Genomic DNA, 26,125 nt, shown 5'->3' with positions numbered 1-26,125 from the left:
AGAGCCGTGTCGCAATGCAACAGACTCTTGATAGGATCAAACTCCTCTTTTATGGCTACAGGAATGTGTGGAAGCCTCCTACCCTCATTACACAAATGACTTCTTAGCAGCCTTTTTTTTTTTAAGAAACTACTCACAATCGGTAACAAAATGGCATTTTATCCATCACTGAGGGGAATCTGAGACTGTCCTCAGCAACCATAAACCCACACGTATAGGGCAGGCTCTAATGCACATCTAAGCAATTGCAGGAACTCGCGCTCCCTGTGCTCCACACGCACTGCAGTCCTGCTCCTGCTTACAACCTTGCTTGCTAACCAGGCGTTTAATACTATTTATGCGTAGGGAGGAAATATATAATTCCTTTATTGGGATAAAAAATGGTACTAAAGAGCAGGTCAAGTTCCAAATCCAAAACCAGAGTAGGCTGTAACTGATGTTGTTCCCTTTCTTTTTCTCTCTCTCTCTTTTTTTTTTTTTTAACAGCTGTAGCTGTGCACAGATGGAAAAACATTTGGTCAGAAAGCAGCAAATTAGTGTTTTCAGGCTAGAATTCTGCTCCCACCGCTCCTCCATTCCACGCAGCTCAGAGCGCTTTATTTCTTCTTTGCATTGACATTTTTGCACACCCAGTTCATGCCGTCCTTCAGACAGAAAAAGGCAGTGTTAGTGCCGCACAGCGCAGCGCAATCCCCGCGCCCACGCGACGGCCGTGCCGCGGGCTCCGTGCTCTGCCCCCCGCCTGCCCCACACCGGCCATTTGAGCCCCAAAACTCCGTGTCACAAACAGGTGTTTTGCCGCTCAGTGGATGCTGTCACGGAGAGGTTGTTAAATCCTTCTCGCAGCCATAAAAAGCATCATTGTCCCGTCCCATCACAGGGCCTGGGTCCTTTGAGGAGGGATCACTTTGCTGTTCACTTATGCTCAGTTCCAGCTCCAGGTACCCTTGGGCGAGTCACCCTGTGTGAGCCTGTGCATGCAGGGAACCGCTGAGCAGAGAGCCAGCTCCCTGCTGGGAACGTGGCTCCGAGGCCCTGCTCTGCTGCAAGCTCCTGGGCGACCCTGGTCAAATCCCCCCTGCTCTGACCCACAAAACCCACCGCATAACTCAATCCGGACTGTGTTCCCTGGGCCTCGGGCAATCCCAGGAAATGGGCCCTCCAATGGGCCTGTTTCACAAGGTTCAGCGAGGGTAGATGTAGTCAGGTTTTAAGAGGCTGAGATACTCTTAGGGGTATTTCTGTAAAAACACGTGAGCAGCATCTCTGTCTCTGCAAGCAGTACGGTAACGGTAACACTTCCGCCGTGGATGAGCAAGCCACGAGTTTCCTGCTGGGATCCGGAATGGGAAATGTTCCTACGGAAGGGCACAGCAGCACTTTAGCTGCTCCCATCACTTGTCTCTTGTGCAACCCACAAATGGGTGCAGGATACGCGGTCTGCTCACATTTGTGTCCTGGCAAAGCCACTGCTCCAAATCCCTCACGTCTGCACGGACAGGGATGACGTCTGCACGGAGAGGGATGCTCGGGGCAGAGGGAAGGCAAGCAGGCTTTGCAAACAAGGGCAGCAACCCACAGTCACGCTCTTAAACTAGCCAGAAGTCACCCTGCAGCCCTGGAGGGCCGTTCCACGGCATCACACTTAGTGATCTTCCTGGGATTACTATTGCAGGACAGCGCAACCCCAGCACAGAGCAGAGACTCGGGGCCAGCCCTGCTCCCGGCCCTGGGAGCCGCGGCGCTGCCGCCCGGTGCTGCGTTCCCAGCCTACCAAGAGGCCACCAAGGAGGACAGGCGGCCTTGGCCCCTCGACGTCCCCGCGCTGCCGCGAGCGCCGCGGCCAGGGCTGGGGGCAGCCGGAGAGCTGGGGGAGGAGAGGGGAGGCCGCGAGCAGAGAGGGTCTCTCTTGAAAATACCAATTGGCCTCGATAACTGCGTTATGCGACACGTCTTATCTGAAGGGGAGCAGCAACTTCTAAAACCAGCCCTCGCTGCTGTGTTAAATAAAGAACAAGCAAGCCCAGCTTGCAGCAGGGTGCACAGGAGGCCCTCTGCTAATAACACCTCTAAATCTAACCTTGGGGAGGGCTCATGTCTCCACTTTCGTTTATTTATCTCCAAGGCAGAGATCAGCGTAAAACAAATTGTCTGAAATCCTCAGAGCAAATGGGAAAAGACGAGAGGTAGATTCATTTTAAGGCCCAGTAGCTTTGTGTCTTCCCCTTTCAATAACGCTGATAACCTAGGTGTAAAACATGCAGTGCCTTAAGCCATCGATAGCGTGGTTTAAAGCTTATCGCTTCTGAGAGAGGGGGAGCGGGCGATTCCCAGAGCGTGGGACATGGGGCTGGGAGAGGGGCCGAGGTTTGGGCTCCGTCACCTGCTTTAGAAATCGGCGTGATTGCTCGCAAAGAGTGGAAATAAATAAAGAACGGAAAACGCTCCCACAATGATTTCAGCTTCCCCTGCCTCGGAAGCAATAATCACATTTGCACACATCATGGCATACAAGGCAAGCAGCGCTCCTCATTCATTTTGAATGTAGGTTTATTTGCTGAACCAGAACAGCTGAGACAGCTTAAAGTAATAAATATCAGCTGACGCCCTCTGCTATTCAGCACAGTAATCCCAGAAACAATACATCACTGCAAAACAACAAACATGCATCCTATCTCCTGCATAATCTGACCACAACCTGAATTCGCAGTGATTAAAACTCTGCCTGCTGCCACGAGGGAGCCCAGGAAGGGGAGAGCCGGCCCATCGCAGCCCCAGCGCGGCGAGGGCCATAAAGGAGAGTTTATGATGAGATTTAGCACGGCTGCGAGCCTGGCTGCATCCAGCATATAATGAGGGCAAAAGAATGACATAGCTAAACGCAAGAGGAAAGGTGAACTCAAACAGGCTTGAAATACATAAGTAGGTCACCGAACTTTTAAAGCAGGAAGAGATTTTAGTGGCATGAGGTAATTGACAGGAAAATCATATTTAATTGTAAATATCCACCTCCCTGGCGATGATAAAGAGAAAAGGAACATTCCCAGCTGTGTGCTTGATGCATTAAAGAGGGATGTGTGAGACATCTTCCTCATTTACAGCCACATCCACAGCTTTCAGGGTGAGAGCACTTTGCAGAAGGGCAAATGCAAAGGAACGAAGCAAAGGAAACTGAAAGATAATGCCCAAAGTTTTTCCAGCTAAAATTTCACATGTGACAGAGGGCTGGCAAGACAGAAAAATCCAGGGAAGCTGCTCCAAGCAGAAAGAGCTGCTACAGGGGAGGCACAGGGGAAGGAGGAGAAATGATGCTTGAAGGAGCCAACTCCTCACGGAGCGGCTGTTGTCATCCTTTGTCCCTACACACTCTGCCCCTAGATCCGCATGTTTAAAAGATGGCTCTGTGCAGAAAGCACAATCCCTACAGGAACATTCGGATCTTGATGGATGTCCTTGTGCCTCTTTGTTGAGACACAGAGACATCGGCAGGTATTCCGCGGACGGAGATGGATGCAATATTAGTATTCCAGCCTCAAGTCAACCACGGGAAAACTAAGCCAGGGAAAAATTTCAGATCTTTCCGGCGCGGCATTCTCAGCTCCTTGAGGAGCAGCTGGGAAACTTTACTGTGCAAAGGGAGAGCGCCCCAGGGAAGGGCAATGCCCCTTGCAGAGCAAGGCTGCTCTGACGCCCTTTGCTGGGAAATCCTGCTGGAGATTAGGAGCTCCACTTGCTTCCTGCCTTATCAGCTCTGTGTCTATGGGAGCAAAGCACCCAGCTTCAAATGCCCCCAAACGAGTCCCTTCGGCCCCATAAAAAGCCTCTCCTTTCTGTCCCCTGCAAGCCAGGGATCAGGCAAGGCCACAAACTTGTGACCCCTGGTGCGACCTTAAGGACAGCAAAGCTTAATCCTTTCATGTAATCCTCTGTCTAACACAACAGATTGGGTCAGGCAAGTGCAAAATTCCCCAACTCAAGCATTTTTGGTGCATGTTATTTTAACTGTCACTCTTTTTTCCCTCTGCAAACCCAGGACTTTGCCTTCATTATCCTTCGTTTCTTTGCACATCCAGTCATCACACACACAGGCTTTTTCAGGCTCCTGCAAGTACACCATCCACTGCTTTTTTTTTTCCTGGGTGCAAATTTTTCTCATGTCCTCCGAGACCTGATGCTGCATTGCATCCTCCTTTCTCACCTGCTTAAAAATCACAAGATTTTGCCCTACAATTTGGAAACACAGTTACTTTTTCTCAGCAAGCGCTGGCTCTGCCTTCCTCAGGAGAGCTGCAGTCATCAAAATCGGTTTTAAATCACATTTACGGGTAGCCACAAAACCTTGTTAAAGTGTGGAAGATGCCCATCTAGCCCGCCCTGGTTAAACCACCTTTAAGACGAAACCAAGCCCTGGGGATAGAGCACACAAGATCGCTGGGGGACTGCTCTGAATCTTATGGAAATTTGGAATTGCAGCGTCAGCACAGCAAGGTCTCAGCCTCCAGTCTCAGTTGGGCTGAAACAGCCGAGGAGAGGAGGCTCAGCCCTTCCAAGAGTCCTTTGGGCCTGACTAGCCCTGGCATAAATTAGGGAAGTTTAGCAGCTACTCTCATTTCCACTGGCTTTTAGTGGCCTCCGGGGGATGGTTATGCGTGGGAGATGCTGGACACAATTCTCCGCGGCAGCGTCGCTCTGGAGGGCGATTCGTCGGGGCGGGCTGAGCTCCTGCTGCTACATCTGAGCCTCTTGCTTCAAACAAGCAGCGAGCTCCAGAGCACAGACCACAGAGACAGGTCCAAAGCCTTGAGTCATGTTTAATACATACCCCAGCCCCTAAAAATCACCTCCAGCAAGAGGATGGGCAGCAAAGCAGGGGAGTCCTGCCTGCTTTCATCCCACGCTGGCCAGCCAGGGCAGAGCACCAATAGCTTTTGCCTGCCCAAGTACTACAGCAGGCCATCGGGTCAGAAAATGTGATGCCAAGAGAGCCTATGTGGCAACCAAGAGTCGTTGTGAGGCAACAGCTCCCTTGTGTTTCTCCTTCTGTCACTGCCGGCGCTGGCAGTCGCCTCCCTGGTCTGCCACACCGCGCGCGAGGGTCTGCGCGTAGCTGCAGCTTTGCAAACTAGCTCACACGGACAAAACCAGAGCCAGGCAGACTGCCTGCTCCTACAGCCTGCAAGCACGGGGGTGTCGCCCCTCTCAGCAGCACCGGGAAGCCCGATGAACAAAACAAGAGCTGGCCACGGTTTCAGCTGGGAGGTGACAGAGTCTCCAGGAGGAGTATGTGGGATATGAGCCGGCTTCCAGAGGATGCAGAGGGTTTCCTGCTAACCCAGTCACCTCTCTCCGAGCCTGCCCAGGACTTTGCTGGGACCCTCCTCCAGAGCCCCAGCAGTTAATTTTAAAAGAGAAGATGATAATATGGATTCCCTCCTTAATTAACAGTTTTATTAAATAACCCATTTCAAATAATAGTTAAATTCTCTAAATTTATATCATTCTATTATCCATAATCTAATCTCATTAACCTTGAAATCCCCAGTCTTAACTACCCAATTCTATACACCATGGTACTAGCAGCTAAACTAATTAAATGACCTTCAAACTATTTCTCCTTCATTTATTGGCATTATTTATCTTTGCACATTGCTCTTCCTTGGAGCTATCGCAAAAATCTTCTCCTACAAACTCTGTTCTTGTATCTGCTCAGTTCTAGATATGTCACCACTTTTCCTTGCAAAATCCATCAGTGATATCTACAATTTCACTCTAGCTAATATATTCCATCAGCAGCAATGGTTAGCTTGCTTGCTCCTTGGCTTTCATTCTGAATACCTGATGCTTCCACATCTTCATTTATTTTTCTGTCACTCAGTGTCATTTCTCAAAAAAAGTTCTTAAATCAGTGAGCTGAGATTTAACTAAAGCACGAGCTCCCTTTCGGAGCCCTTGCTGTGCAGACAGGGTACCATGATCCTCAAAACCATCTTAATCTCACTCCTTGAACAAGTTCCCCTTTGATACCGCTAAACTGAGCGTGTTGACCTCTCCTCAGGTTCTTAGGGATGAGGACACCGTTTCTCCCTGTGCTGATCCAGTTGTGACTAAAATCCTCGATAGTGTTTAGTTTAAAAATTCAGCTCCCAAAATATTTTGTTCAATGCATTTTGAAACAAAGGGAGAGGTTTGACGTTGTTGCCATCTCACCTGACCATGCTGGAGTTATGAGAGAAGAGAAATGCTCATCTTTTTCTACAAGCTGCATAGAGTTTGGTGCTTCCCTGACCTTTCTGCAATAATCATTTATGGAATAAGCTGCAATATTTAGGGCAATGGGACTGGGGACAACAAAGAGGGGCATTATCTGGCCTGCCTCTACATTAATTCCTCTAGATTAGCATGATGAACACAATACATAGCCCTCCACAAACTTTAACAGTTTAGTTCTTGCCTTCTATTTTCTGAGAAATAAGTGCAGAAGTGGATTTCATTTTCCTGGTAGAACGTATTAGGCTATATATTTTACTCTTAAATATATACAGACACTGTTCATCAAGGAGCAGGCACAAAGAAGGAGCAAACAGCAAGGAAGAGGGGCAGGCCATTCTACAGAGCCTCTAGGTGAGCTTCAGAAGGAAGCTTTTTTCCAAAGCTCATCAACAGAAAGTGTCATTTTCTGTCATTTAATTCTTCCACATCCAACGTAGCTCCCTCAATTTCATCTGTTATTTTACTGCCCTTTCACAACTGGAGAGCTAATTTGGGCTAGTATAAAGCAGGGGAGGGCCTGCAGGAGGGAGAAGGTGACTTGAGCCTGCTTGCATCCATGTGACCTGTAATGTTGCATTCTTGATCTCAGTCACATTTCTCTGGGAGGATTTTGCACTTGAATATACGCAGCAATTGTGGAATGTATTTCCTTCTAACAGCACCACTTCAAAATAAAGAACACAGAGTGGAAGCCTCTCACGAAGTTGGTTGCAACACAGCTTAATTTGTATCTTAGCTAACTAAATAAAGGCCCCTTGAAGGACACCATCTGCTACGCGTAGGTCTAAATGTTAGGTTAATAATTTTAAAACACAAAAACTGCTCTACTGGTTCAGTCTCTGCAGGCCAGCATCCCTTTTCTAGATGCCAAAAGACTAAGTGCAAGAACCTGTATGAGAAAGGGCCCCTCTTTCTCTGTTCTCCCCCCGCCCAGTCCATGGCCCTGGTTATGCACTGCTCAAAAGCCTCCACATCTTGCCGGTTAGTGGTTTCCTGAGGATGTCTTCTTCCAAAATTTCCCTAATCCTTTTCTGAACCTATCGATACCCTTGGTCTCCACAACATCATGTGCCAAAGAAAGCCACAGTTTGACTACGCAGTTGGCAAAAAAGCTTTTTATATCTTTTAAAACCATTGCCTCATTATTTCATAAGGAACCCCCTTCCTCTACCAATGTGAAAAATAGCACATAGTCTATTTGCCTTTTTTGTACATTACTTTATAAACCCTGAAGATGCTCCCACTCTCTGTCCCCTCTCTTCCAAACTGCAAGTCTTATTCTATTTATCCTCCCTATGCACAGATGCCACTCAGTACTCATAATTGTTCTTGACAGAGGATCCAGAAATCTCTCCCATTTCTGAGTAGATAAGGACAACATTCTTCAGGATGAGGGTGGTTAAGCACTGAACAGGTTACCTAAAGAGGCTGCGGAATCTCCATCCTTGGAGATGGTTATAACTTGACTGGACAAGACCCTATATATTTCTAGCTAGCCTTGCCTTAAGCAAGATGCTAGATCAGAGATCTCCCAAGCACCCTTCAACCTAAATTATTGTTGGGGACCGTGATTCTACCTCTATTAGAATCTTTATAGATGAAAGCAGGGACAAAAAACAAATGTCATGTTCAAGGTGTGGGTCCTTGTGGAACCCACCACGTCTTTGTCTTGTGACAAAGTGTTTTCTGGAATGTTGATCATTCTCTTTCTAATAATTCTCCAACACTGATTTGCTTTTTTGGTCTCTGCTGAGCACTAAGCTTCTGTTCCCAATGATCTGCTCTCTGAATAACAGCAGCTAATTTTGAGTCCATCACTGTACGTGCATAGTTAGGGTTGTTCCTCATGTGCATTATTTTGCACTTGTCAACATTAAATTTCATCTGCCATTTTACTGCCCACTCAGTATCGCGAGCTGCTTCTGCGATTCTTCATACACAGCTTGAGATCTGACTGCGCTGAACAGCCCTGTGGCATCTGCAAACAAGGCTTTGGAGAATCTGCAGTGAGGATAAATGCCTTCACGATCCTATTTCTTTAAATATCAGTGAAGGGAGTTCTGACTGCTGGGACTGCAAGCGCTGCAAATATTTCATTAATTCAGGAAAGCCTAAACGTGAAATAAACAAACCTAGGGCCCATTTACATTACAAAGAGCTACTATACTGCAGGAGCCAGCTACAGCAAGGAGCACAAGACAGCTATTACTGCTCAGGGCAGGAACACAGCTCAGCCCCCTCTGCGGGTGTCTGCAGCCCCCAACGCGGCCGTCAGAAGCGGTCTCGTGCCACACGTGAGGATCTTGTGTTTCTCTGGGTCAGAAAAAATTGATCGGTTTCTCTCTGGCGCCTGAGCCGAGCAAAATGCCAAATGACATTAGTAGTGAAGGTAAATCAGATTTCTAAAGTGCACACTTGTAACAGTCAAAGGGGTTAATAGTAAAAGGCGATTTGTTTTGTGAAAATGATTAACCTGACAGCAGTCTCTTTAAAATAAATCAATGTCTTCATCTGGCCTGACCAAGGGATTCAGGGTGGGGAGGTGAATCTATGAGAGCTCTCCCAGGGAAGCAGCGATCCCGAGGCCCTGCAGCCCCCGTCCCCTCCGCAGGCGCCCCGCGTGCTCGGCCTCGCACCCTTCTGTGTGACGCCGCCGGCCACCCCACCGTGCGGCCCAGCAGCCACGGCTGCCCCGCAGAGCCTCTCCAGAGCCTCACCTGGACCCCCTCTCCTGAAAGCGCCGAGCAGGACTGGATCTGCCAGACTCTGTCACGGATTGTGTGTAGGTTCAGTCCCTCGGCAATCTCCGAAGCAGGGGCGGCCGTCAGCAAATCCTGCTTGTTAGCAAAGATGAGCACGGGGACTCCACTAAGCTTTTCTTCATCCAAAAGCTCAGCCAGCTCCTATATCATTTACAAGAGAGGCGAGGGGGGAGAAAAGGGAGAGATGGAAGGGAAGAAAACCTTCAACCACCAGTGGTTGTCTCTAATTAGAAATATATTTAGGGCAAGTGCTGGAAGACCGTTTCCAGTGAAACCTAGATCTTAGTATAAGAGAGCAAAAAAGTATACAATCATCTGTGCCCAAGGTTCAAAAGCAATTTCTTCCAATTACAGGTTACAAAAATCTTCATCTTAGTCTGAAATTAGCAGTTGCCTTAGAGGCTACAAGTCTGTGTTTTACCAGTCCCTGCTCCCTGGAGACCAAAATTGATGAAACAGCAAAAATGATGTAAATTGGCAGTATGAGGAACCTGTCTTAAGTTATCGCCTGACTGGCATTTGTACCCGAGCTGCCACTGACAACCAGACTCGGCATCTTTGCTAATAGCAAGTTTCAGGGTTTTGTTCTGAGTTTTATAAACAGCAATTTGAGCAGGAGAAGTTTTTTATTTCCCCCCACCAGAAATGGAATCCCTTCCACAAGAAAACATTGATGCTTTTGAAGGCACTGACTAACCAAAGACAAGCTAAATCAGTTTTCCTGGATGGATTTTGGCGCTCTCTGCACAGCACATGTTGGGTGGCATCTTAAGAAATGGGTTAGTTCATTCAAAAGTGGGTGACTCAGTCTTAATAGCTCAAATCTGACTCTGGAGTACATCAGCCATGGCTGTAATACTTCATATCCAGGATTGTGCAATGGCCTCATGTGAAACAAGCACACGGTCTCAAGTCACTTCCCTATGTGGACATATGGCAAACCCAGCAGAATTTGAACCTGTAGGGAGTGCTAGCATTGCGGACAGATGAGCAAATGAGATTTTTGTGGGCTCCTTGTTTAGGATTTCACGCTCTCTGTACTGTTCTAACATCTTTCTAGCACTGACTAAAAAACTTGTATTCAATGAATGCAGTCGGGGAGATGCTAAACTGCAGCGGAAATATGACTCCCTCCCCCCCAAAAGCAATGTTTGGTTTGGAAACCAGAATGAGAGAATGGAGTTATAAACAGAGTTGGCTGGGAATTTTTCAGCAAAATAGGTCTTTCATCTGACATGGCTGATTTACTGAAACCAAAACTGTTTGCGGAAATGTGAGGGGTCCAGGCTGACTCCGCCTGACTCAGGCGAGCTCTGCAAGCTTCTGCTTCCTCTCCAATGTATATTTAATTACTGATACAAAGTGAAACAGATCCGACAGGAGAGAGATTCCGGCCCCACACCCCAACAACAACCCACAGTCCTGCTGTTAGGCTGTTCCCACAAGGCTTGAGACAAAAGAGCAAGTGCCTCCTTCAAAAGAGGCAGGATAGAGGCCTTTAACCCAAGTCTCCCATTTCTGGGGGATAAATCTGCTGCTGGTTATTTTGGGACACTGTCACTTTCTGAATTTTACAACAGAAAAGTCAAAAGTCCTATTTTGGTTCTATCCTAAAATACAAAATGTTACAAAACATCAAGACTTTGCAAAATGGAAATCTTATTTTTCTGGCCAGTCCTAGTTACTTTTTTTTCCCAATTATATCCAAAAGACAATCAAGTCAATATGATTTCCATTCCAACTTTGTAAATAAGAAAATAGGATTCCTCGGGGTCTTGGTTTGGCAAAGTTTAAAGGACTCACAAAAGTTCTTGCTTTCTGTCTCAGGCCCCATCTGCTATTATTGTATAACTTTAATGAAAACCGTTCTATTTAAGTGAAATTAGGCTACCTATTTTCCTTGTTTCACATCTACCAAAATAATCTGCATTGATGTTGAAAAGCAAGTCTCTCTTGAAATGCAAATTTCCCTCATAAACAACAAAAGCATCTTCCTAACTTTTGTGTACAGGGGGCACTCAGAAGCACTCCCTTACTTCAAAGGAAGGTGGGCATAAGTAACTTACCTGACCCGTTTCTTCAAACCTCTTCCTATCTGCGCTGTCAATGACATAGATCTGAAAAGGAAATAGGGGAGAAGTTACCCTCCCCAGAAGACATTCTTCCATAGCATCATGTGCTTACATGGACAGAGCCTAATAACAAGGCTTTTGGGACAAAGACTAGGGTATTATTTATAGCAAATGTTGACAAAACTTCATGATATTCTGAAGAGAGAGGAACCGCTTCTTTGACAGGCAGAGAGACCGGCCAGAAAGTAGCTGGTGGCAGTACCAGGAAAGCTCTCACCACCTCCACAGCATCTGTCACTTGGAGAGCAGAAAGCCTGTCTTCACAGCTGACCAGTTTCCAGGCTGCAGCCAGCCTCTGCAAGGCAAAAGCCTCAGAGCCAAACGTTTGTCCCAGCAAACACGGTGTCCAGATGCTGCACTCATGTGCCTAGGCCATGCTGCCCTCTAGCAGGACACGTCACCTCCTGAGAAGCCACCAAGAAGCATGATGGCACTCAGGGGCCAGCAGAGGCAGGAATACACTGGAAACACTGACTCATCTCCACCAAGTGATCCTACCACTCCTTCCTGGACTGAGCGGTGAGGGAGGGGGGCTGGATCCAACCTGTAAAACTGTCTTTGGCTGCCAGCCTCTCCACCAGGACCTGGGAGGGGACAGGGAGCAGCTGGCTCACAAGGTGGTTCACAATGCAGAGCAGCATCGCCTGGGGCTGGGTACCACATGCCACGGCCCAGCAGAGAGTCCCAAACAGCCACCTCTTCCCTGGTACAGAGAAGGGAGGCCGGTGGCCTGCAGGGCCCCCTCGGGAGGAGGCTGCCACCCCCCTAAGCAGCACAGTATGTGCTAATGAACTGTAATGAACCCCCCTTGGGGCAAATGCAAATGAACCTTTCCAGCAGGGGCAGTTTTAGGTCTGCACAGGCTGAAAGGCTCCTGAAAGATCCCCCTAGATGTGTGATTAGTAATTCCAGCTGCCTCCCCTCCCCCAGCAGTGCTACTGCAGCTCAGAGCACACAGGCCTCAACCTACATGTGAAGATATGGGGAACCTCAAAACAAAACTCAGACACAAGTCATCTGAGGCCCTGTTTTCATTGCTGGGGTATGAGCAGGTTTTTAAAGAAGGAGGATGCTGGGGCAGTGGACAGGGGGACAGGACTGGTGACAAACCCTGAGCCTTTTGCTTCCAGTCCCTGCCATTCCCCATCAGCAGTGATTGAAGTTGCTGGCACGTCATCTGCATGCTCTCCAGTGGCTTACAGGGAGCAAGTGTCAGCCTGGTTTTCAGGGAATAGATGAGCACAGCACCCCGCCATCAAGATAAATGGCAGCCTTGCAGGCAGTCTCTGCAAAAGATTCCACACTTCCAAGATAATTTTGACCAAAGAGTAGGGGGAGGGAAGATCTCCAGCAGCAACATCTATTGAACTGTACGCACTCTCTTAATGAGCAGTGCTAGAGCTGTTTAAAATTGGACGAAACACGCACCATGAGGACCTGTATGGTTGTGACCCAGCATCCCTGTGGACCTCTTTGCTGATCTCCTGTGGTCTGTGGTCCCTCCTAGGTGCTCACTGATGGAGACTGAGCAGGGGGTAAGCAGCAGGGCTCGACACAGCTGCACGGGGATGTGTTAGTGGAGGATGTGCCTATGGGCACTGCGCGACACAGCCTCTCCCCGCCACGTCGCCTCAAACACGTGCACCTCTACCATCAGCTAGACCGTCCTCTCTGCCCTCCCTGAGCACCCACTCTGGGGTAGGAAGCACAGTCCAAAAGAAAGGAATAAGCCACAGAGCTGGCAGCTGCGCTCCAAGGTAAAACTGGACCAGCTACTGTCCTCTTGCCGGATGTCTCAGGGAAGCATTAGCATCGCACCAGCGCGATGGCCACGCGCTGCTTCTCGATGGCAAAGCAGCACCCCCGTATTCCAGTGCTCCTCCGACCAGAGCAGCTCCTGCAGGCAGTTGCAGGCAGCCCTGCTTTCTCCTGCACCACTTCGCTTCTCGCTAGGGAGCTACCTCACAAGACTAGATTTGGAGACAACAGTGCTCAGGGCAAAAGCCACAAAAACACTGCACAGAGAAGGTGAAGTATGCATGTAGTGCCTGCTTCCAAACCATAAAGCACTGTGCCAAATAGCTGCAGGTGCCTGTCTGAATATGCAATCAGCCAAATATCCACACCTTATTTGCCTGGGTTGAGCTTCCAAATATCACAGGTGTATGATGCAAGGCATGCCTCTCATTCAAAGGCACCTGCATGGATTTGAATTCGCAATCACTTCCTGCTTTTTAAAACCCTTTAGAGGGTCTTCTCTCCTCCCTGTGTAATCCAGTTTAGGAGCAGACAGAGCATGGGTGCTGGGAACCGTAGCATAACTTATCTCCATCTTCCCTCTATAGCCAGGCCCGCTCAAGAGCTGCTTCTAGCAACAGGGTTTGGCTGTTCTCTGGTTTAACAGCCATTGAGTATATGGTGCTGGAGGAAGAGAGCTTACAAAAGCAGTTTCCCAGAACTGGCTGCCTCATTGGAGCAACAGGCCAAAACAAAACCTGGAGTTGAGAGGGTTACGAGAGACTGGGGCTGGGTGAAGAAATATGAGGAATAAGTTGGTTCAGTTTACAGAGGCATGACCTGCTCCAGGCTTGTGAGACAGATAAATTACTGTCCACAACAGGGTGAGGACTGGCCACAGAAAGGGAGTCACCAGCACATACCTAATCCCATCATTTTAGCTGCTATCCCCATATTGAGGAGCATGAACATACCAGCCATGGCAAAGCACTGTGCTAACATGCAGACAGCTCCCATCTGAGGCTGGCTGCCATGTGGCCAGCAGAGAATGCAGGCCAGAGAGCTCAAGCCCATGTGCACACCAGTTGCTCCGTTACTGAATTCAGACCACTGCTTCCCCCAAACTGATTCCTCTTCCATCTGTTTTCTTATTCGTATGAAAAGAAAGGTTTTCTCTGTACATCATTTTAGCTGGGGCAGGATGAAGGCAGGGAACTGTCTTATCTCCTTCAGTTTTTAAATTCACCTTTATTTCTCCACCTCCACTGGGAACAGGTTGGTTGCTAAGCCTGCTAACGGAGTTCCTCAGATCGCTGTAGCTCATTGCCTTTGTCAGCAGAGTCTCCCAGTTACAGTTTCCTGATGCACAGTCTCTGCAGTCTCAGCATCTGATGTAGCAAAGATCCCTGAGCTGCTGCTTTGCGGTGTTGACTTTGATCTGCTTCCCTAGTGCCTCCCTATAACGCAGGGCTCAGACTCAACGGGGACAGCCTCCTCACGGCCATGCCATGCTCCCCTTGCTGACTGCCACAGAAGACCACGTCAGTCTGCTCTGCCAGGACAAAGAAAAATCCTCTCTCCCTTCTCCTCCTAGGAAGATCTCATCATTACTTTTTGCAAAATCCGCCAATTGGGTTTTTCCAATTGTGGTTTTCCTTAAGCATCAGATTCCAAATCAGAGGGCTTCGCACAGAAGACAGTTAAGGACTTCTTAGGCCTTCATTTTGAATAATGTTTTCTAAGCCTCCAGGTACAGTCTGGCTCTTCAGGACCTTGACATAAGCCTTAGAGCAAAGAGTCTTATTTCGAGCTGCACTGATCCTTCTGTGGAAATGCACAGAAGTTCCCAACACACAAGCAAGTCCATGCCTATGATAGAAGGGAAGGGCATCTCTGAGTGAGAGCTTCCCACTTTCCCATAGGGAGGCCCTGCAAACCTTGCTTGGAACAGCTTTTTCTCTGCTTCTGCTGGCAATATCGCCTGGGAGAGACTCCTGGAGCCCCTGTCTGCCTCCATCCTGGCACATGTGCTGCATGTTAGAAGTGCTCTTTGAAACTAGTCTGGGCAGCACTCAGAGGGTCCCAGGACTAACGTGCTCTGGCACGGAAATGTAGAGGTCCTGCACCATAACTATAATTGTAGCTAATTGTAAGGTAATTGCTGTTAAGATGTTAAAACACATTAAAGGAGAGTTCTGTGATTAAAAAACCAAGGGAAGAGACAAGGGGTCTCTCTGTCCCTCAGCCAGAAGCTTTTTTGACCTCAAGCATGACATTTAACTCTTTTGTGCCTCGGTCTCCCCAGCTATGAAAGAAAGGCACCATACTGACCTACCTCTATACATGAGGTTTAAATCACTAATGCCCTTGATAGGCCCTTAGAGTCTCCAGTGAAAGGAGCTACAGATGGGCAAACTACACGTTATTCACATTCTTACATTTGAAAGGGACTGAGAAGAGAGGGAAGGAACTGGCAGTAACCAGCACCATCATGTAAAAGTAAAAACAAACAACTGAATTTCTCCAAATATCACTCTATTTTTCTTACTGCACCCAACCAATCTTACAGTTTCACTCAGAATAACTCTGTTACAATGGCAATGGTGTTGCTGAGGGCTGGGACATTACATTACTTGTTCTTGAATTTCTGGCTGAGACCTTGGAAAGCCATTGCATGAACACAGCATTCAAACCCAGCCAATACTCACAAGAATATCAGTGTTTTCAAAATAGTTCCTCCAGTATGGCCTGATCTTCCTCTGTCCGCCTATGTCCCATACGTTCAGCTTGAAGCCTTGAGACTGTACACTTTTGATGTTAAAGCCCTAGAAAGAGCAAAAACAAAGGCACATAGAACATAAACCTGAATGGCTGGATCACATTCACAGGCAGATATTAACACTTTATATATCCCATGTCTGCAACGTGCAGCAAGATGGGCTGGGCAGCCAGAAAGATGGATCGGCTGTGGTAGAGGCGCTGGCAAAAGTGAGCACAGCCACCAACCCGTCAGTTTTTTGCCTGTGCCGTTGGGTCAAGGGTTGACACTGTCATGGCTAAAGAGACATACAGCGCAGTCAGTGACTTGGGAGGGCTCAGCAGGGTTGGTGCAGGAAGAGGTGGGAGAGCTGTAGACAAGGAGAAAGAAAAAGGGCGCTGTGAGAAGCAGGCTTGAGCTTGTGGAAGCCGCGTAGAGAGTCCCAGCTAACGTGAAGCCAGAGGTCTCGGCTTGATTTGACATAACACAACTAGTGCTGGGCTTAAAAGAGCACCAGCTGCCCATCTTAAGGGTCCATTTCACCAGCCAGAGCACCAAACGAAAGGCTGTTCAAGTAGAAAAGCAGCGTGTGGGGCAGGCTGGCAATGTGCTGCCACCCCAGCCAGGGGACAGGGGCTTGGGAGCTCTGCAAGGCAGCTCCAGCGCAGGGGCAGCATCTCCCACAGCTCTCTAGCAACCTCAGCTGGCGAATGCAGGCGCGCGGCTGCGGAGATAGGACGCAGCCTTCTCCCCAGCCCCTCCGAGCTGGCTGGGAGAAAGAGGGGACAGGGATGTGCCCGATGCTGCAGCATTCTCTGCACATGCCAAAGGGGAGCAGGTGTAACACCAGCCTGACTCAAAAGCCTCCTGCAGAACTCCGGGGCACACAGCCACATGCCCACTACCTGACAGATCTGGCCTGATGCTCTCCTACTCCTTCAGAGAGCTCCCTCTGCACAGACAACATCAAGACTTAATGGAGCACCAGTCTCCAATTCTCCCCACTTTACTGAAAATCTGTTCTGAACCGTTAGGGCTTCATGTAAATTTATAAGGCAAGAGGGACCACGACAGCTCCCTTGAGCAGGGCTTCCTCACCTGTGTTGGTGTGATGTGGCTGATGTCCTCAGATGCCAGCTGTTTCAGGAGTGTGGTCTTGCCAGCATTATCCAGTCCCAAGAGGAGGATTCTCACCTCCTGGTCTGGGGTGCTTTTCAGTTTACGCAGGATTGACAGTAAACCCTAAATCAGCCAGAGAGATCAGAGCTGTTACTTCCCCCTCTCTCTCCCCTACCACATGATGCCTTCCTTCCTTAGCACGGGTTCTGTAAGGTGGTTGCTCCCTAACAGGTTAGTTAGGAAACTAACCCGTTTCCTGGAGCCCCTCTTCCCATTTTCCTCTCCTACTTGCTCCCCCTAATTTTCCTTCATCCCAGGTAGTATCAACCAGGTCTCAGAAAGCACAAGTGCCACTTGCTGGGGCACATCCTGACTGTATCGCTCATGACGCAGCCATTCGACATTCCCTGGCCAGGAAGCCAGCGCCTAAGGATAGCAACTGTGTAGAAGCCACAACCTACTTCCTCGCAAGCTCTTCATTATCTTTATCAGTGGGAAAACCCCATTAATTTAATCTCCCTCCTAGTTAGCTGTAGGTTACTGTGTACCTGACATCAGTCCTTTTCACAGGAACTCCCTGATCATCTCAAACCCCATTTATCTGTCTAAAACACGCCGGACCCATGGGGCACGTGCAGCTCTGCTTCTCAGGATGCAGCATTAACTATCTCAGATCACCACACGTCCTCGCTAAGAAAAGCACAGTGGATTTCAGTCATTAACCAGGCTCAGCTCTCTGAGCTGACAGTATCACTCAGGACTAGGAAATAGAATATGCAGGTCAGCTCATTTACAACCATGCATGTTACAGCCACGCACCCAAGTCTTTGCCAATGCCACCACTCGGAGACCTGCACCTCTCTAAAATGGTTGGAAAACGTTCTGGATGCTGGCATATTGCCAAGAAATAAAAAGCACCCTGCTGCAATCTCAATCTTGCTGCCCAGCCCAGCTTGGCAAGATGAGGACACGGAGCAGGCAGCTTGGGTGTCCTTGAGCACATTGCTGTGCTGCTCTGCACCTTTCTCCCTTGCCTTGGGTATATGGTTTTTAGCATTTGTGTGGCATCTACCACAGTGGAGACTGGAGGTAGACAGAGAATCTGACAACTAACAACAGTCCAGGTAAATCCAGGGGCCTATGGTTTTTTTGAGCTCTCAAAATTTCATCTCAGCCTCTAAGGGATGAATCCAAAGACTATGAGTCCTGCAGGGCAATCAAAGAGTTTCTTTTCAGCCCACTAAGACTCAGAGCCAGCAAGAGAATTCAAATAACAAGACAAACCTGGGCCCTGGGGGCCCAGCTCTCAGGCTTTGCCTTATCCCATTTGCAAAATGGAGACAATTCACCCTGCAAGGGTGAATTAGTTAATGTCATGAAATGCTTTGTTGCTAAAAGCAACTACACACTTTAATTATTCCTTCGGGGAGCCAAGGACTATTTTAGCCATGAAGGTTGCTCCCAGTCCCCTCCAGATCACGGCAATCAGAACCTTGTCCTGAAGACAGAGAACTGCAGGATGCAGTACAAGCATCACAGCTGCAAAGGGCCCTCAGTTTGCAGCACAGCCCTCCCACCAGCTGGAGAATCCACCTCGGCCACTTGGAAAGCTGCTTCTGACTGTGATGGAGCTCTGCACGGCAGTAGGGTGGAGACTTTGGAAACCACACCATGCATCGTGACACCAAAGCTTTCCATAGGAAAAACAACAGAGATTCAAGCACAAGTTAGTTTGATCAACCCCTCTGAGCACTCCTGCTTTGGAAATAACTTATTGGTTATTCATTTAATTACTAGCACGGCTCAAAACATGTGCGTGACGTGTGTGAGGGAAATGGGGGAGAAGAGGAACTTATTTTAAAAAGGGATGGAAGGATGTTTGTAGAAAGTTATGATTGCAATTGTGACTGTGCTTTAGAAGCACCATTGAAAGCCAAGGTTCAGACAGTCACGGCTCACGCAGAGAACCACAACAGATTTGAAATCTTACCCTGCTGCTTGGGCTTTTGCCTTTATATTAGTTATGCCATAAACAGGCTGGGACAAAACCTGGAAAACCAGGCCCAGCTCAAGAGATGCTAATCAGGAATGGGCTCTGCGTGGCCGAAGATGTCCTGTCCACATGGCGCAGGCACAGTAAATCCCTAACTGCTCTTGGTGAAGAGCACAGGCCTGTGACATTTCCCGCTGAGGCCCGAGGGCCAGATGTTTGCAGCTGCCCTCGCCGATGGGCCCACAGTTGATGAATTTGAAGCACTGTGTTTGGTATAGCCAAATGCTGCAGCCCCTTGCCACCCAGCAGCTCCTTTCCCTGGCCACGGTGCTCGGCTCGCACCCAGCCCCAGAGACGGGTCGTACATCCACGGACCTGAGGGCACGGGAAAGGCACGGGGACAGAAATACACCTCATTTTGCCTATTTATATTAATGTCCTACTGCCCTTGATATCACTAAAAAACAAAACAAGTTTTTAACTACACAATTAACAAACATTTTCTTTTCACCTCCAGCGAAATTTACAGTTGTTTAGTTAGCCTGTAAATGCATGGATATAAATTCAGTAAGGAAAGACCCCACAGGAACTCTCTAGAATTCACATATTGTCTCTCCTTTCCAGAGAAAGGCTGCAAAATTTCCCAGTCCTGTATTCTTACGGGCCTCACCCAACAGCAACAAACGCCTTTCCCAAAACTACTGCCGACTTCAGAGAGCTCCAAATCAGGCCCTATTATTTTAGTTTATTGCTCAGAGTTAAAAAAAGAAGTTGTCGAAATGCTAATCCTATTCACAGCACCACTAGCTAAGAGCAGAGCAGCATATCCCAGAGCAGATCAGGATTAGGAGCCTTTGTATTTCAGACTCAACTCCAAAATACAGAGCGCAAGGAAACATATTATGAAGTTTTGCTTATCTACCACCGAGCGGTTCTCCAGAGTCGGAAAGAGGAATAGTTGTAAATGTTAATAGAGTTTCTCCCATTGAGATGGATGCTATTTCTGGGCTAGCATGACAGCCCACGAGAAAGCGATCAGCATCGCTCCATATTCTACTCAAGTGACACTGCTGCATGGCTGATCACAGGATTATCTGGGGAAGCCAATAGAAGGGAGGATATATTTAGAAATAAAAGTATTCTCTAAGGTATAAAGTAAGCTGATTTAAAAGGTAGAAGACAAGCAAGCCAACAGAGAGAAATGGACTTTATTTCAGTAACTGCCAGTATAGGTTATATGGCCTGTACACACAGCTTAAATCAAGAATCACACTGTTTGGGCTACTGTAATTGTTGCTATTCTGTAGATATCGCAATTTAAAACTTACACTCAGCATTCTCCCTCTAGTTAGTGGATATTTAAGAATAAGGAAAGCTATGCATAGATACATTGTTACGGTTTCTAAATTTTTTTTTTTGTGATGTTCTTAGGAACAGAGTAGCCAGGAAGATAGACCATATTTCCTGACAGCAAACTGGAAAAAGAATAACTCAGCTGAGTTTTGCTGCATGCCACCACCGTGTGGGATAAGCAGCCTTCACTGCACACCCGCAGACCGGGGTGCAAACCCAACACAAACTAGCTTGGGCTGACGAGAGTCAGGAAGCGACCTCTTGATGCTGATGGGAGATGCCCAATAGAGAAGCCACAAAAACAGAAAAAATCAGTGCAAAAAGAAAGCTCAAAACCCATGGAAGAGGAGGCCTTTGCAGCTGTCCAGCCAATGGGCACAGGTTGAGATGGAGGAGAGGGGATGCCCAGGTTGGAAGCCTGCCTGGCAGTGCCCATGGGTGCCCAGCATGAGGAGCAGGATAGTGGAGAGGAGGAGAGAGTTTGGTGGAGGAACCACCAAAATGACTCACGGGAGCCCATCTGGGCAGCATGTCATGTGCACAAAACTAGGCAGGCTGTGGCATCTGCAGACGCTGTTCAAATAAGGAGCAGCACCGCGTGGCAGCGCTGCTTCAGAGCAGGGCAGGGACATGGAGCAGTTCGAGACTGGGGACAGTCCAGCAGCAAGCATTCTTCGTCACCTCCGAGTGATGCAAACTGTATGTTTTAGATCATACTGGCTTATTTAAAAACCTCTTTGTCCTTGGCAGAAAGAGTTTTCTTTATGAGCACCACGAGGCAACAGACTGATGGGGTCAGCAATGAGAAAACTGCCTTTTCCAGACAGTGAGCGGGGATGTGCAAAAAAGGAAAAAAGCTTCCTGGCAATTACTAAGAAATCAGAGTGGGCATTAAAGTCAGAGATGCAGCTAAATGGGAAAAGCACTCAAACACATTGAGCATGAAAGAAAAGCCAACTGTCTTATTAACATCCTCAGAAAAACAGGGATGTGTGGTTTTATAAAAGTATATCATTGCTAGGTTCAAAATACCCATTGAATTATCAAAAGGCTTTCAGTTATAGCTGCATGCAGTAATCTTATTCTCTCTCAAAAAAATACACATACATAAAAATACAGTGACATTTATAGTACTAGCTAAGGGTTTTGTGGGTTTATTCAGCTTTAAATCCATGCTGTCTATGGGTCTTTTGAACTAGTTGATGCATGTAACTACATCCTGTACCACAGAAGCCGCTGAAAGGAAGATTCACTTTATAGGCCAAAGCAAAAATTGGTTTGGGACAAATAGAGCATTGAGATAATCTGTTTAAATATTGTATCAGATTGGCAATATAAGGCCGTAATGGAAAGAACAATTTCCCTTGCGCTGAGGGCTGGATACACTGGGCACGGATAAAGGAGAGCCTACAACCCACTGAGGAGCATGGCGGCTTCCTTTTAGGAAAGAAGTGAGGGTCTTCTCTTTGACTTCATTAGCCACAAAGCTCAGATAATGAATTTAGAATAAAACCACCTTCTGTCACCAGCCATTGCTTATCTAGTTGAGGTGGATACTTAGCTAGAATCAAATCAATTCACCGAGATGCAGCATAGCCACAAAGCTCAGCCTCTCAGCCTGCCACTGCAGCTGCATCTCCCCATCCGTCCACCCCTGCATGACTCCTGTCTTCACCCTCCGGCCCCAGCCCTGCCAGGTGCGTCCAGGGGAGAGGATGGCTCTGGCTGCGAATGGCTCGTGATGCCAGCCCCATCGCTGCCCCTGGCTCTAGCCTCAAACTGGCCCTTTTGTGCCTTTCCTTGGGAGAAACCTCACAGTATCTATCTGTAAAACCATCCCGGGATGCTCTGGCTCATTCCTCCTCCTCCACACCTGCAGGCCTGGATGGGTTAAGAAGCCAGCGGGCCAAGTTCAAACCTGCCCCAGACTCTCCTCACCCACATCACTCACTTATCGCTCACCTCAAGCAGCCCGCATTTCCATGGCACATCTCCTGTTTGCAGAGCACCTAGCACATTCTGGCTCAGGAATTTCTTTAATTAAGCAATGTGGTAGCTCATTTTTAAATACCGAGTTACTCCAGCACACAGAAGAAGACGTAGGTGATGGTTTCACAGTCATGCAGGAGTAGCTGAAGTGAGAAAGGACAAGTAACCTAATATGCAGCCCTCGGTGGCAGATAACATTTGGGACTATGTTCTCAGTCCTGCATACAATTCCAAGCACCAGGAGATGGAGGAGGGGAGTCCCTCCTGACAACTGCACTGATTAGCTGCTGCCCTGAAGAATGACGTTTGATTACCTTTATCTTCGGCTGCAGAACTGCAAATGTCACTAATGGTCATAAAATCACCCAGTCTTTCTCAAAATACAACCAAAGTAAATTAATCTATTGAGTACAGTTTATTCAATACTTCTTACTCTGGCAAAACTCCCAACAAAATCATTTGCTTGCTGCATGTCTCCACCATATGGCGTCATTCAATGCAGACTTTCTTTTCTACATTGAAATCTAACGTATAATGGAGGCAAGTCACCTATAGAGTTTTTCCAGCTCAAACCTACTGACACAGTTTTCTGCCAAAGAGTTCACACAGCACTTCTCTCGTATACTAACCAATACCAGCACAAACTCTCTACCATAATCAAAATCAAACTCCTCTGGTTTTAGCAGATTTCAAGGAGGTGCTGTGTCTTGCACAGAGAAGAGCTAATACCCAACACCAGACAGTGTCGACAGCCTTTGTCTCCCCTCTGGTGGTTTCAGAGCTTCCAAGTCTTGCCCAGTTGTTGGTACATGGCCTTAGCTGCGTGCAGTTTCTCATACCATCCTTGCAGCAACCACCAAAAGCAAACAAACAAGAGAGCCTCATGACATGTAACTGTCCTGGGAAACTAAAGCAGCAAAGCATTATTAGGGCTTTTGAAAGTGCTTTTAAATAGTGCCATTTTAAATACAGGCTTATTTCCAAACAATGAAAGACAAAGGGAACAAATTTGGGATACCAGGTACAAGAGAGAACAGATACATGCCATTTTCTTTAAAAGAAAAAGTGAGCTCAAGACCAGAAGATGGGATGCCTGGCCACACATTTAGATATGCTGGTATTTCACTCTCCCCACAAGATGTGCCTAATCTAGACACTCCATGACTTAGTTTCCTCATCTGTAAAAGGGGGTCAGGCTTTAGCAACCTGACTTCTGACACAACGATGTCATCTCTAACCCACGGTTTTAGAAAAACACAGAAGCTGCTTTGGCCCCGATATCTATTAATAACTGTCAAGCTAAGATTGTCATTACAGTGACAAGTAAGCCACAGCCTCTGCTTCATATAGCATTCCCAGAACTTTTGAAAGCTGCGTTTCCTTTCATGCAATTCAGTCTTGCTTCGTTCTTGCTGTGAGGCCACCACACATGCTGCTGAACAGAGCTCCACATTTCAGCACTTTCATGGCTCATCTTTCCCTCTGTGCTCCACCTCTGACCCTCCAGCAGCCCCGTGCCCCAGCTGCGAGGAAAGCTGCTCTGGGCTGCAGAACAAGGCACTTCCTTTCCGTGCTTGCTCACTTGGATGAGCACTGCAATAGTTTAAACTCATCATTAACCCTCCTATAGCCGGAGCCAGGCAAGCAGGCACAGAAGGGGGTTTAACCGCTTGTCGGTGCGATCACAACACACCAGAAACACAATCGTGGTCACCTACCCCAGCTCAGAGGACACACAACAAATTGTTAAGTCAGGCTGCCTCGATCATTTCTGATTGCGGAGTCAGAGCCCGAGGCTGCCATAGCTGCTTTGCATAATCGCTGGTGTTTCAGAGCTTCTACTGCTAAGGATGTATTCGGTTTTAGAGAAAATTGACCATCCTCAGAAGCAATACAGAGCTCTCCAGGTTTCTGGCCAGCATGGCCAGTCCATCTGGCACCCTGAAGCGCTTCCACCCTGTCTGAGAGGCTGCAATGCAAAAACAAACAACTCCCAGCAATGAAAAATAGTCTGAGGCATGAAAAATTATATCATATAACAGAGGCACCGGAAAACACCCAGTCTACTCTAAGCTCAGCGCTCTCAGACAGCAGCAGACAGATCCCAGCCTAGACCAGCTCACTGGAACATTACAAGGCAGAAGAGCAGACTTGGGCAGCAGCAGCTGCAGGCCAAATGTGTCCCACAAAGCAGGGCACTGCAGGAGGCTGCCCCATTTTTATAGCAGATGTCCATCCTGTGATGGCTCCAACATCTAGTGGGACATGCTCCATCATCACCCAATCTAAAATAAAGCAGAAGCCGCAGACTTCGTCTCAGCCTCTTGCTGTGGCCCAGCAGGCTGAAACAGGTGGGGAGGCAGCACCGAGCCAGTGAGGATGAGGAGCTGCTTCTGCCGCTCTCATTTATGCCTCCTCCCAAGCTGCCTACTAGCATCGATCAAGCCCATGTCCAGAGGGCTCTTAGATAAGACACAACCCCCATCTTGGGCTCAGCTCTTTCTTTCAGCTTGTGCCAGCCACACATGCTGCATCCTCAGCCTGTAGCTTGGCCTCCTACCACAGCGCTCTCCTCCTCACCCATCTGCTGATGCTCCCTGGCCTGACAGCTCCATCCCTTCCTGCCAATCCTGGTTGGACTCTGCCAGTATCTCACTTGTCCCAACCCCAGCTACTCCAACAACTACACTAAAGTTTCCACCACCCCATGCCATGATCCAACTTCACCCCAACTTTGGTTCCTCATGACTAGATCCTCTGCAGCAAACACCTCCTTCACTCCAGATGTTCCCTGGCTTCCTCTCTCCTCCTCAACACTCCTTATCTATGGGGCCTCTCTGTTTCTCTCATCAGTATCAAAACCCCACACAGAACCCTGCTGAGTGACCCAACACCCCAACAACATCCCAGACAGCCAACACTGAGTGGATTCCCCAACCCCTCGGCAGACGGAGCTGTCCATGCTCTCCAACTCCCAGGCCTCTTCCAGCACCTCAGCCCTCTGGGTCTCAGCCCTACAGCCCTGAACGGCTAGCCTTTCACATATGTTCTCTCTGCCTTGACGGAGCACCCACTGCAAGGCTGTTTCCCGGTGACTTGCCCCCCATTTGAACATGCTACTCCCAAACTTCCACCCCAGTCTTTCTCACCTTGTTCATCTAGAGCCCACACAGTCCAGCCTCAACCTAGAAAGGCTCCCTGCAGCACCACTGAGCCTCCCAGACCCTGCTTTCCTCACCCACTCTCCCTTGGGAGCCCCACAGACTCCTGCTCCCACCAGGACCCTAGTCAGGTTCTCCCTGCCCCAACACCCTCAGCTCACATCGGCCCACAGGGATCACAAGCCACAGATCCCACAGCCGGTGCCTCATCACTCTCGGCCCCTCGATCGGAGACTCCAGCCCCACGGCCTCGGGTCGGGGGCCCCGGGACCCAGGCCCTGCTCCCCTGGAACCCACGCAAGCCCGGGCAGGGAGCCCCGGCCGCAGCCCGGCCCGACCTCCCCCCGTGCCCGCAGTGGGGTCTGCCCGAGGCCGGAGCCGGGAGCTGGCAGGGATCGGGGATCAAGAACCGCGGATCGGGGATCAGAGACCCTCACGGCCCCGCTCACCATCCTCCGCGCGGCTCCGGGGTTACCATGGGCAACTGCGTCACGCACACGCCGCCGCCACGCACTACGTCAGCGCGCCCCGCACGCAGCGCGCCGAGGGCGGGCGGGGCCCCCTCGCGCGGCCACACCCACCGCGCGGCTCGGCGCATGCGCGCGGGAGCGCGCCCCGCCCCGCCCCGCCGGCCCTGCCCTGAGGCGGCGGGCGCGCCCGCTCGGCTCGCTCTGATTGGCTGGGGGCGGCCACGCGTCACTGCTGGGGGCGGTGGGTCCCACGTGGCCCGGGGAAGGCGCGCAGGGGACGGGGGGCGCCGCAGGTAGGAGCACGTGGGGCGCGCGGGGGCGGGGCCGGCGCGTGCCGTGCCGTGCCGTGCCGTGCCGTGCCGTGCCGTGCCGTGCCGTGCC

At 49.0% G+C, this 26,125-nt stretch overlaps 1 protein-coding gene across 1 annotated transcript; it reads right to left on the bottom strand.

Annotated features, from left to right (window-relative positions):
- Positions 1-286: 286 nt before the first annotated feature.
- On the bottom strand, positions 287-25,830 carry ARL3 (ARF like GTPase 3). Its single transcript, XM_010228301.2, has 6 exons — positions 25,724-25,830; positions 16,758-16,901; positions 15,610-15,726; positions 11,099-11,149; positions 8,988-9,173; positions 287-644 (listed from the first exon to the last, which is right to left on the bottom strand). Exons 1-6 carry the CDS (start codon positions 25,724-25,726, stop codon positions 597-599), a joined length of 549 nt encoding a protein of 182 aa, XP_010226603.1. The 5' UTR covers positions 25,727-25,830; the 3' UTR covers positions 287-596.
- Positions 25,831-26,125: the final 295 nt, after the last annotated feature.

This window comes from Tinamus guttatus, unplaced genomic scaffold (genome assembly GCF_059628265.1).
Source record: "Tinamus guttatus ecotype Peru unplaced genomic scaffold, ASM5962826v1 Tinamus_guttatus_pri_ptg000314l, whole genome shotgun sequence".
In the NCBI taxonomy this organism is placed as follows: Eukaryota; Metazoa; Chordata; class Aves; order Tinamiformes; family Tinamidae; genus Tinamus; species Tinamus guttatus.
This window is presented reverse-complemented; position numbering and strand designations above follow the sequence as displayed.

What these genes read in the sequence shown, in the direction of transcription:
- ARL3 (XM_010228301.2), bottom strand. An exon ending in GCCACATCACACCAACACAG is followed by an intron (nt 15,727 to 16,757) that starts GTGAGGAAGCCC and finishes TGCTCTTTCTAG; the next exon opens with GGCTTTAACATCAAAAGTGT. An exon ending in GGTTTGAAGAAACGGGTCAG is followed by an intron (nt 9,174 to 11,098) that starts GTAAGTTACTTA and finishes TAAATGATATAG; the next exon opens with GAGCTGGCTGAGCTTTTGGA.